Here is a 12,145-nt window from a genome sequence, read left to right as displayed (position 1 = left end):
GCCACAGTGTGAGAGGAGCCTTTGGGCACTTTCACACTGGGGCGGGCAGGCACGGTGGTAAAGCCTCGCTATTTTAGAAACGCTTTATGACATTTGTGCAGTGCTTTTAACCCCCCCCCCCCCCCCCATGGCCGAAAAAAGGATTAAAATGGGCAGTCAATGGGCAGGGGCCTCAAAGATACGACTTGCAGGACTTTTTAGCGTCCTGGCAGCGCACTGCTCCAGTGTGAAAGCACTCAAAGGGCTTTCACACTGGAGGGACAGGAAAGGTGCTTATCAGGTGCTATTTTTAGCGCTATAGCGCCTGTAAAGCGCCTCAATGTGAAAGTAGCCTTAGTGTTTTACTGGCAGTTTAGAAGGGCATCAGTGTGAAAGGGGTCTAACACTCCTGCCTTACAGCACCGTGAACCTTGGTTCTATATGACGTTTTCCCTGTGCTTGCATGGGTTTCCTCCCACACTCTAAAGACATACTGGCAGGTTATATATAAACAAAACTAAAACTAAAACTAGCGCTAATGGAATAAAAGTGAAATAAAAAAATAAAATAAAAATGGAAACCACAGCTGCTATTAGCAAAAGGTGCTAAAACCTTATGAAGTAAGTGAATAAATATTAACAGCGCTAGTGGAGTGATTAAACATATCCCGTCACAATATAAAGTGCAATAAAAATTATTGGTGAAACGGTAAAAGTTTGACACCTCAGATATCGCACATCAGAGATATGCTCCCCTCCTGTGACCCCGCTCACTCAGATATCGCACATCAGAAGTGGGGTCACAGGAGGGGAGCGTATCTCTGATGTGCGATATCTGAGGTGTCAAACTTTTACCGTTAACAAATTTTTGTTGTCGGCAATCATTTATATCACTATCACTCAGTCTGCTGATTGAACAATGCATAAGCAGCAGCAAATCATTGAGGTCACCCCTGTGATCTCCCCTCTTGTACACTAGGGAGGAAGACTGACAGAATTGTACAAAGTAACAGAACCTATGGCCCTAGTTCACACCAGTGCACCAGTATGACATGCTGCATTTTTTTTAATGTATGGAACGCATCAAAAACACATGTAAACTTGTAAGCATGCAGAAATAAACCTGCAATGCAGAAATTGTGGTGTAAACTGGCCCCAAAAGGGATTACAGGAAGCGGATTATAGATTCTGGTACTTATACAACTTGCACGTAAAATATATTCAATGATATTAAGGCACACAAGGATAACATTTTGCTTTTCTGATATTTGCCTGGATTTTTGGCATTAAAATTGTTTTATATTAAAATATCAAATGACTCTTATTAAAAAGATCACCAAAATGTACATAAAAACAGAATCTATGGAAAAACGTCAAGAAAACCAAAGAATGCAAAAGTTCTTACATCATGAAGAGGAAATGCTGCCTTATAAATGCCAGAATCCAATAGTTTATTAATGCCAAATTTTTTCACATTATCCTTCACAGCATATTCAACCCGAGAGAGTATAAAATGGACCTACAAGAAAACACACAAGGCTGAAAATATCCAATATAATTAAGTTTTAGAACAAAACCCTCTGCTGTCTGATATACAGTAGGTGCAGAGATCAGTTTTTACTAAAATTACTGACCAATATTTATCAATCCACTACTGCCAGAGGCATACAGCTAGCCTCAGACATGAGATTTCATCTTCTGACATAACTAAAGCTGGCCAAAGAGCAATTTCCTTTCTTGCAACCACCGGCAGCAGGAAAGAAAATTGCTCTGACTGTGTTGATGGTGTACTCCCAGCGCAAGAAGGTCCCCTGAACACTAATGAGCAACCCGACAGTGGCCCCCCCCCCCACCAGTCCCTCCATCTTAACCAACAACAATAATCGATCCATCAATTGACTTCAGTACAACCAGCCTTGGATTGTTTGCATGCAATCACTGCCAGTGGCTATAGCTGCCAGCAGTGACCATTGTTCTCTGCTGGCAGGGAAGGCCACCTTTACCCTGTTTTCCCACCGGCAAAACACAATAGCACTGAGGGAGGAACTCTGTCAGTGTTGATGGGGAGAATCAAGCAATTTTCTTTCCTTCTACCCATGGGGGAAGGAAACAAGATTGCATTATCTATGGCAGGGCTCTAAATTCCAAGTCCTGAGCTACTAGCGAGGCCTTAAAAGATACTTGCCACCAGTTGCCCAACCCAACAGCTACCCTGCCCCTAAGTCTGCCCCTAAACACGGCCTCATAAATTATCTCATGAAATGACACGGTTAAATGTTTTATGCAAAATTAAGTTACAAAAATAAATATTAAACAAAAAAACGTTAATATTAACATAAAGCATATTCCATTGATCTGACTGTGATAAATAAAATAAGGATAAAATATGATTGGCTACGATAGGCACTGTACACATCATTACATCATTGTTAAGTAAATATGCACTACGTACCGAGTGCAGGTTCGAGAGGTGCGCCAAGTAGCGAGTGCAGGTTCGAGAGGCACGCTACGTACCAATTGCAGGGTCGAGAAGTGCGCTACATACCGAGTGCAGGGTCAAGAGGTGCATTATGTACTGAGTGCAGGGTTGAGGGGTGCGCTTCTGCTGTGAAACTGGAAGGAGCCTCTTCCTCTCCCGCGCCCCCTCCTTGCAAGGTATCTTTACATGGCCATGCAGTGTGCACCAGGCCAGCAGTTCACCCACCCTCCCCGCCCGAACTGAGTGGACCTGAAACACCCCTCCTGACTTAAACCATGCCAGCCCGCCTCCCCACCCAAGTCGAGCTGGCCAGCCAGCTTATTTCCACTCGCCAAATACGAGCGGAAATTGAGGGCTGTATATCCAAAACTCGCGGAACCATTTTTTGTTCCATTTCCGTGGTTACATAGGCATCTTTCCAGGATACTCAATAAGATTGAACTCCAAAGATATGCACCTAGTACACTGAGTGATCATTTACTACATGGCTGATGTGCATACTGTCCAAAACATTTGAAAAGGAAAGTTGTGCAGTTGGCAGTGTCCTGAGCTGCACCCCACCCATACCTCCTAACCTTCTGAGATGGAGGAACACCTTTAGCACAGATTATCATGACAGTACACAACCCTCCACCATGCACACCATGTTGATAATATTCACTTAAAGTACGATAATATTCATTACTTATACCTTAAAGTGGCCCTTGTTCTGACCAGCTAATTGCTGTTTTAGCCAAGCCGGCGGGCTCGCTTCCCCACCCGTGCGGAGCCAGAACACTCACCCTCAGCTTATTTCCACTCGCCAAATGCAAGCAGGCGAGTTCAAATTTTGAGGGCTGCTCTATGGGCTGCATTACATTCTGAAGCCTATGGCCAGAGGAATAGGGCTAGGAGCTGGTTACTTACAATGCGACTTCTTGTTGCTGGAGTGAAAAAGGTTTCTTTGTCCTGGATATAAAAATCATCCGTACGATCCTTTTCAAAAGGTGCTGTGAAGAATTCCTGTTCTGGTTTTATCACATCTTCGCTTACGGTAAAGATTTTTGTGAACCAGTTAAAAGCTGAACGTCGTTGCCTCAGATCATTAGGTTGTATAGGTAGCTTGATGTGCATCACTTCTGCATAGGTACACAGGACTTCCCAAGGTGCATGGACTTTAACAAACACCAATCCTTCTCCAGCCACCTACAGTGACAGATACACACAAATGCTGTCATGTAACTTTTTAGTTAGTTTAGCAAATCAAAGTACATTCAACAAGGCTCTCTCCTAAAAGTACTGGATCTAATATATAGCTTATGTGACGCTATAGATGTAAAATGCAAACTCTTGACACTAAGATATAATTACCAACCTCCCGACACAGGCCCCTTAATCTGCCCATACACAGTGAGTGAATTACACACAGTTACCGATGATCCAGGCCGAAACTAGCTCTGTGGATGGCCCTGTCAGCAAAAAAAAAAAAAAATTGAAGGAGCTGAGCAGAAAATTTTGCGCTGCTCGGGTATTTTGGCTGCCAGTGTGCTGTCAGAACACAATTTTTTTTTTGTTCAGCCCAACATTGGCCAGCATTAACTACTGTACGTGATGCTCTAGATATGAACATTTAAGTCTGTATTATGGGAAGTCCTAGCTTTCCAAACATCCCCTTCCATCCTCCACTGAAGACTGCCAAAATGCTGTCAAGCACAGCTACGGTAGCCATTACCACTTTTAAAACTGATGAGCAATGATTCTTGGGGCAATGCTGATCTTGAGCCTATGACAGCCTCCTCAATCATCTTGTCCTTAAAGCGGTATTACAGAGAAACTTCACCCTAAAAAGGTAAGTTCTGCTTTATGCCCTCCCCCTCCTCTATTTTTAAAATGTTCTTGTTGGGGAGGCCTACTTCCACTTCTGTTAATTGGGAAAGGTGTAGGTGTGGCGCTGTTCCTCTTATGAACACTTAATGATGGTGCTTAAAATATTATAACGGAATCAAATATTGAAAAGACTTCAAAGTTAATTGAAAAAAGGGGTGCTGAACGTTTGAACTTATTGCAAAGCGCAGTTTAAAAATGCCCTTAAAAGCGAATGGAAAAAACCTTTAAATTGAAATAATGCGCGCTTGTATTTTGCACCCTCTGCCCTATGCAGAGTTGCTATGAAAGGAATGTGCTAAAAACTGTTACCTATACTGCAAAGTGCGGTTTAAAATGCTTAACAGTGTACAGATGGGAGCCCAATCTTGTCATAGTTTGAAGCAGAGCCCTGTGTAAAGCCTGGGCCTAAAATCTCAATTCACCAAGATGGGCACATTTTTAATCTTATGCTAATGTTAAAATCAGGAACATAAATATTGCTAGGTGTTTACTTCCTTACTTCCCATATGAAAGGCATTTATCAGTCAACAGATGTATTTTCTCAAAAATCAAAACATTTCTCAAAATTTTTATTACCATATTTTAGGCCGGCCATATAAAGGAGCAACCTTCTTTCCTGCAACCACGGGTTGCAGGAAAGAAATTTGCTTGATTCCCCCCATCAGCACAGACAATGCTGATGCAGGAAATCCCTCCTGCCGGGCCATTGTCTTCTCCCAGTGGGGGAAGCCGCCCCTATCGGGAGAAGACAGTGATTATCGAAGGTAAAACCTGGCATGCTAGTTGTACCCAAGCTGATCAATCAACTTGGTACATTCAGCCTGCCCATACTCAGTTGGTTCCTGCTGAACCGGCCAAGATTTGAACCGTGTATGGCCTGCCTAAATCAGCTTCCTTTCCTGCATCTATTAACAGACAGATATTGAAACCCACAGGCAATCGCTAACCTGAAACTAGTGTTATTTTAAGGGGTGATAATCTGACAATCATGCTGAATTGTCTTTTACATTGATGTTACTTATAAACCTTTTAAAAGAATGCTGACAGTATTAGAATAATTCTAAAAGTAATAACACGCCACTACTTAAGCTCCATTCACATATGAGCTTGTATCACTATGCCTGACTATACTCAACGTTCGTTTAACTAAATCCCTTAATTTGTGTGAAACTTTCATTTTAGAGGCGTCAAATATAAATCTCCGTCCATGTACTAAAATCATGCACTTGAACTTTATTACAATGCTTTACATGCAAAATCTCACTCTTTTGAATTGTCTCTGCTTACACTTGTTTGCTCAGTCGCCCTACACTCAAGAAAGTACATGAGCTATTTTTGGCCTTAAGGCATTTTTTCCCCACAGACTTCAATGGGTGTACCTGTAAACATACGATACACACATTTATGTAAAATATTATATATAAACTGCTCTCCTCCACTTGCCTAGCCCAGGAAACAAATACCTTGATACACATGCAAAAACAAACGCACAAAGCTTGTAATAACCCGAAAAAACTCACTTTGAATACTGTCTGCTCAGGTGTGAATGTAAGCTTACAGAGCAGGCTAAATAAAAATGTTATACACCTCTGTGCATTGAGGCTTTAGAGATCTGAGCTATATAAAGTGCGATATCAAAGAAAAGAATTCCCCGACAAGAGAATAAACTGCTTTGTGAATTGAGACTCCAATAAGGTGCCAATGCTTCAGCATCACTCTTAAAGCGAGAGTCCACGTTTTTTTTTTTTTTTTTTTTTAAAGCCAGCAGCTACAAATACTGCAGCTGCTGACTTTTAAAATAGTGACACTTACCCGTCCAGCGCGCCCGCGATGTCGGCACCCGAAGCCGATCTCTCGATTGTCTCTCGGGTGCTGCCGCCGCCATCTTGGGTATGGGAATCAGGAAATGGAGCCTTTCGGCTTCATTTCCCGGTTCCCTACTGCGCATGCACGAGTCACGCTGCGCAATAAGGATGGACCTGCTGCCTCTGGGAGCTGTGTGTTTCCCAGCAGGCGACTTTCGGAAAGGGGCGTAATCTACGCCCCTTTCCGCAGAGAGCTATCCTGGAAGTGGGTGCAGATACCTGTACTGTACAGGTATCTGCACCCCCTCCCCCCTGAAAGGTGCCAATTGTGGCTCCGGAGGGGGGGAGGATTCCAATGAGCGGAAGGTCCACTTTAGAGGTGGACCTCCGCTTTAAGCCTAGTACACATGGGCCAAACGTCGGGCGAGATCAGCCGGTTCAATAGAAACCAGGCGACATTCAGCCCATGTGTACTGCAGACAGTCCAAAATAAGCTGTCCCTTTCAGCCGGCTTCTGTCAAAGGGACAGGAATCGAAAAAAGGTCTGCCGATCGACTCTCGATCAGCGCTCTCAGCCAGTGACGGAAATTGGTGACCAGAGTGCTCTGGCGGGGGGAGGGCAGTCCCCCTGTTAGAACACACTAGCACAGCAGGGGAGATCACTGTACTAACATTGCATAGATAGTACAGCACTTGCTCCTGAGCTGTCAGTTTTTTTTTCTTTCAGCCTTGCTGGGTTGAAAAAAAAAAATAAAGAAAGAACTAGTAGTGTATACTAGGCTTTAGACCACATCAGTGTTATTTTGAGGCAACTCTGAGCCCTTGTACACATGGTTGGAGATTCAGACGGAATGTGTCCTATCGGACCGTTTTGTCGGATAATCCGACTGTGTGTGGTCTCCGTCGGAATATCAAGTTTTCCAACTTGTCCGTAAAATTTTCCGACAAAATGCTCCGATCGGACATACTCCGATCATGTGTAGCCTACTCCGACGGACAAAGTGCCACGCATGCTCAGATCAAATTCCTAGACCAAAGCTATTGGCTACTAGCCTGAACGTAGTCCCGTCGTAACGAAATAACGTCATCACGTTATGTACAATCGGATTTTCCAACAACTTTGTTCGACCGTGTGTATGCAACAGTTTCGGACAAAATCCGTCGGACAAAATGCATCGGCCAAAATCTAACGGATTTGGTTGTCAGAATGTCCGACCGTGTGTACAAGGGCTGACAGCTACTAGTTACCATTCAAAGATTCATTTAAAATGTGCATCTTTGCAGTTTTAAAGCACAGATATCAAAAGGAAAACAAACATGGTTATAACGGAAATCCAATCAAAACGTTCACAAATTAAAAGTTAGATTTAATCACATAAGTCGTTTTCAGAAATACAGCACATAATATACACACACACACACACACACACACACACACACACAGTGCCTTGCAAAAGTATTCACCCCTTTGGCTTTTTACCTATTTTGTTACATTACAGACTTTAGTTCAATATTTTTTTTTTTATCTGAATTATATGTGATGGATCAGAACACAACAGTCTAAGTTGGTGAAGTAAAATTAGAAAAATATATACATAAAACTATTTTTCTGAAATAAAAAACTGATAAATGGCATGTGCGTATGTATTCACCCCCTTTGTTTTGAAGCTCATAAAAAGCTCTGGTGCAACCAATTACCTTCAGAAGTCACATAATTAGTGAAATGATGTCCCTCTGTGTGCAATCTAAGTGTTACATGATCTGTCATTACACATACACACCTTTTTGAAAGGCCCCAGAGGCTGCAACACCTAAGCAAGAGGCACCACTAACCAAACACTGCCATGAAGACCAAGGAGCTCTCCAAAAAAGTAAGGGACAATGTTGTTGAAAAGTACAAGTCAGGGTTAGGTTATAAAACAATTATCAAAATCTTTGATGATCCCTAGGAGCACCATAAAATCTTTCATGACCAAATGGAGAGAACATGGCACAATAGCAAACCTGCCAAGAGACGGCCGCACACCAAAACTCATGGCCCGGGCAAGGAGGGCATTAATCAGAGAGGCAGCACAGAGACTTAAGGTAACCCTGGAGGAGCTGCAGAGTTCCACAGCAGATACTGGAGTATCTGTACCTAGGATGACAATAAGCCATATGCTTCATAGAGTTGGGCTTTATGGCAGAGTGGCCAGAAGAAAGCCATTACTTTCAGCAAAAAACAAATTAGTACGTTTTGAGTTTGCGAAAAGGCATGTTGGAGACTCTCAACATGTATGGAGGAAGGTGCTCTGGTCTGATGAGACTACAATTGAACTTTTTGGCTAAAGAGAACGCTATGTCTGGCGCAAACCCAACACATCACATCACCCAAAGAACACCATCCCCACAGTGTAACGTGGTTGTGGCAGCATCATGCTGTGGGGATGTTTTTCAGCAGTCGGGACTGTGAAACTGGTTAGAATTGAGGGAAAGATGGAGGGTGCTAAATACAGGGATATTCTTGAGAAAAACCTGTACCACTCTGTGTGTGATTTGAGGCTAGGACGGAGGTTCATCTTCCAGCAAGACAATGACCCCAAACACACTGCTAAAGCAACACTTGAGTGGTTTAAATGGGGAAACATGTAAAATGTGTTGGAATAGCCTACTCAAAGCCCAGACCTCAATCCAATAGACAATCTGTGGGGGGACTTAAAGATTGCTGTTCACAAGCGCAAACTATCCAACTTGAAGGAGCTGGGAGCAGTTTTGCATGGAGGAATGGACAAAAAATCCCAGCGGTAAGATGTTGCAAGCTCATAGACACTTATCCAAAGCGACTTGATAGCCGCAAAAGGTGGCTCTACAAAGTATTGACTTTAGGGGGGTGAATAGTTACGCGAACATTAACTTCTTCAGTTATGTTGTCCTATTTGTTATTTGCTTCACACAAAAAACAAAAGAAAAAAACAAATCTTCAAAAGTTGTGGTCATGTTCTGTAAATTAAATGATGCAAATCCTCAAACAATCCATGTTCATTTCAGACTGTGAGGCAACACAAAATTTTTAAGTATATAGTAATTAATTAAAGGTTATTAAAATTGAACTTAAAACATTTGTGGATTTGAAAAAACAAAATAATAATAAAAAAAAAAAAAAAAAAAAAAAAAAAAAACTTACAGATCTGGTGGCTTCCAGCTGTAAACCATTTCTCATAAGATTGGACTCATAGGCTTGTCGCTTTTTCTGAAATAAAAAAAAAAAAAAAAAAGAAGAGTTGTCAAATAGTAGTGTAATTAAAGAGTAGTTGAATATACAAAGACGTTTGCAAATTTTTCATTTTTGTTCAGTAGAAGGCAATGAAAGACCGGAGCAGCAAGACACATTCACTTAATAAAAACAAAACAAACACATCTAGTGGCGGATTCCTCCAGAATGGGCCTGCTGGAAAATTTGTGATTAACCAGTGTATTACAGCAGCAGGGGAGTCCCACTGTCAGAATACATTAGAGCAGCAAGGAGATTTCCCCAACCACATCAAAGGTGTGGATGGGTTAATCTGTTCATTTTTTTGTTCAGCTTCCACATTAAGGAATTTTGAGCCTGAGGAAATTAGGTGCTTGCAAGCATTAACGTCATTAGCAGCACACTGATTTCATTGTGGTGTAAATGAGGTAGCTACAACAAGAGGCTAAACCCCCAACATAACCTTCAGCTCTTCTTTCATCTAGTTTGCCTTTAAAAAATGTCTAATCCTTACTACCTCCTGGAGGTTCCTCCAGAACAGGGATTGCTTTACATTGGCTATACACTAGTAGAAATTTGTTTTAAAATTTTTAATTTTAAGAGCATTCGTTTGAGTTTCTAAATAATGGAGTCAAATCAATGTTCATTTTTGGCCAGAGTGATGAGAAAATTCAAAGGAGCAGGATGGAATTTTTTTCTCCGATTAACAAATTACTAACAGTTTATGTGGTTTCTGTTTGGGACTTTTTTTCCCCCCACATTTGAATATTAAAAGCAAACTGAATTTTGAAGTACTTGCGAAAGTCACAAAAATGTTCATACGAAAAAAAGTGCTTTTGGCGCTACTCAAAGTATAGGTGAAATAATATTTATGTGTCCCAGGGAATGGGGTGCAGGCTTATAGAAAGGAAAGGATGGCTGCTACTCCCGGCAAGCCCAGGTGAACAAACGATAAGGAGAGGCCTCGGCCTACGTTTCCACCACATCACACACTGTGATGCATTTCGCCCCACCCACCTGGGCTTAGTCACAGAAGGGATATTTGTGTATACGTTCATTAGAAAATGTACTAGCATATGACCAGCCCTACAGATCTATTAGTGGCGCTGCCTTAACACAGTTGCTCCCCTTTGACAATGGTCAAATGAATGCCCGCTGTACCTTTGTTATTTGGTCAGGAGTAACTTTGAAAATGACCATCTTTCAAACAAATCCTTCAAAACGGCAAGGCATCAAATTTACCTTAAAACTTAATTTGCTGTGAAGATTTGATTTTGTAATGAATGTAGTTCCCAAACATAAACCACATACACTGTTAGCCCTTGTACACATGGTTGGACATTCCAACAACAAAATCCGTTGGATTTCGTCCGACGGATTTTGTCCGAAACTGGTTTTGCATACACACGGTCGCACAAAGTTGTTGGAAAATCCGATCCTACGCAACGTGATGATGTTATTTAGTTACGACGGGACTACGTTCAGGCTAGTAGCCAGTAGCTTTGGTCTAGGAATTTGATCTGAGCATGTGTGGCACATTGTCCGAACGGAATTCTCTACACACAATCGGACAAAGTCCGATCGGATCATGTTGTCGGAAAGTTTTATAGCTCAGCTCTAAAACTTTGTCGGTTGGATATTTCGACGGAAACAGTCCGATGGAGCCCACACACAGTCGGATTATCTGACAACACTGTCCGATCGGACATTTTCCGTCGAAATGTCCGACCGTGTGTACAAGGTCTTAGAGATTAGTTCATTTGAGAAAACAAAATGCTGGAAGGGATGGTCTCAACATTATGGAGTCAATCTGTGATGAAGAGATGGAAAGATTTGAGGCAGCCTACATCCACAGAGGATCTTAGGACCTTAAGGCCGCGTACACACGGGCGGACTGTTCGCCCAACTTTGTCCGCTGAACAGTGTTTCGGCGGACAGTCCGCTCGTGTGTGGGCTTCAGCGGACAGTTTCAGCGGACAGTCTGACGAACAAAGTTTTTCGGAATTTCCGTAAAACTGTCCGCTGAAACTTGGTTTGAGCGGACAGTCCGCCCGTGTGTAGGCTTGTTCGCCAAACTAAGTTCCACGCATGCTCAGAAAGGATTTACACGGCGAAGGTTGCATTGCAGTGTATTGGACGTCGTATTTTTCGTCCCGTCGTACGTGCCGTTCACGTCATCGTGCAAGTTTCAGCGGACTGTTCGTTCGTCGTGTGTGGTCAAGTCCGTCCATGCTAATTTTGAGCGGACTGTCCGCTCAAACTGTTTGACGAACAAAGTTGGGCGAACAGTCCGCCCGTGTGTACGCGGCCTAAGTCAGCATGGAAAATCTCATAGGAAAATCCCACTTCCCTGCAGGGCTCTACAATTTCAACTGCAGCATAATTTGGAAATGGCATAGGGTGTTATTTACTAAAGGAAAATTCACTTTGTACTGCAAGTGCACTTGGAAGTAAAGTCCGTGTAGATGTGAGGGGGACATGCAAGGAAAAGAAAAAACAGCATTTTAGCTTGCACATGATTGGATGATAAAATCAGCAGAGCTTCCACTCATTTCAGATCTACCCCTTATGCCGCGTACACACGACCGGACTTTCCGGCAGAAAAGGTCCGATGGTCTTCCCGACGGAGTTCCGACTGAAGGGACTTGCCCACACACGATCACACCAAAGTCCATTTGTTTCGAACGAGATGACGTAAGACAGGACTAGAAAAGGAAGTTCAATAGCTGGTAGCTAATAGCTGCCCTTGCGTCGCATTTGGTGCGTCAGGGCCAGCATACAGACAAAC

At 42.6% G+C, this 12,145-nt stretch overlaps 1 protein-coding gene across 3 annotated transcripts in view; it reads right to left on the bottom strand.

Moving 5' to 3' along the window:
• Positions 1 to 12,145, bottom strand: part of ANO6 (anoctamin 6) — a 128,975-nt gene that overhangs the window by 52,366 nt on the left and 64,464 nt on the right. For all 3 annotated transcript variants that reach the window (XM_077472878.1, XM_077472880.1, XM_077472879.1), the window contains exons 4-6: positions 9,292 to 9,357; positions 3,364 to 3,642; positions 1,384 to 1,497 (exon numbers count right to left, since the gene is read on the bottom strand). In XM_077472878.1, the coding sequence (XP_077329004.1) occupies positions 1,384 to 1,497; positions 3,364 to 3,642; positions 9,292 to 9,357 (459 nt within the window). The remainder of the gene's footprint in view (positions 1 to 1,383; positions 1,498 to 3,363; positions 3,643 to 9,291; positions 9,358 to 12,145) is intronic.

Source organism: Lithobates pipiens, unplaced genomic scaffold (assembly GCF_037356315.1).
Source record: "Lithobates pipiens isolate NorthernLeopardFrog02 unplaced genomic scaffold, aLitPip1_a1.2 Scaffold_8, whole genome shotgun sequence".
NCBI classification, from domain to species: domain Eukaryota; kingdom Metazoa; phylum Chordata; class Amphibia; order Anura; family Ranidae; genus Lithobates; species Lithobates pipiens.
The sequence above is the reverse complement of the archived record's forward strand: the minus strand, read 5'-3'. Positions and strand labels throughout refer to the sequence as shown.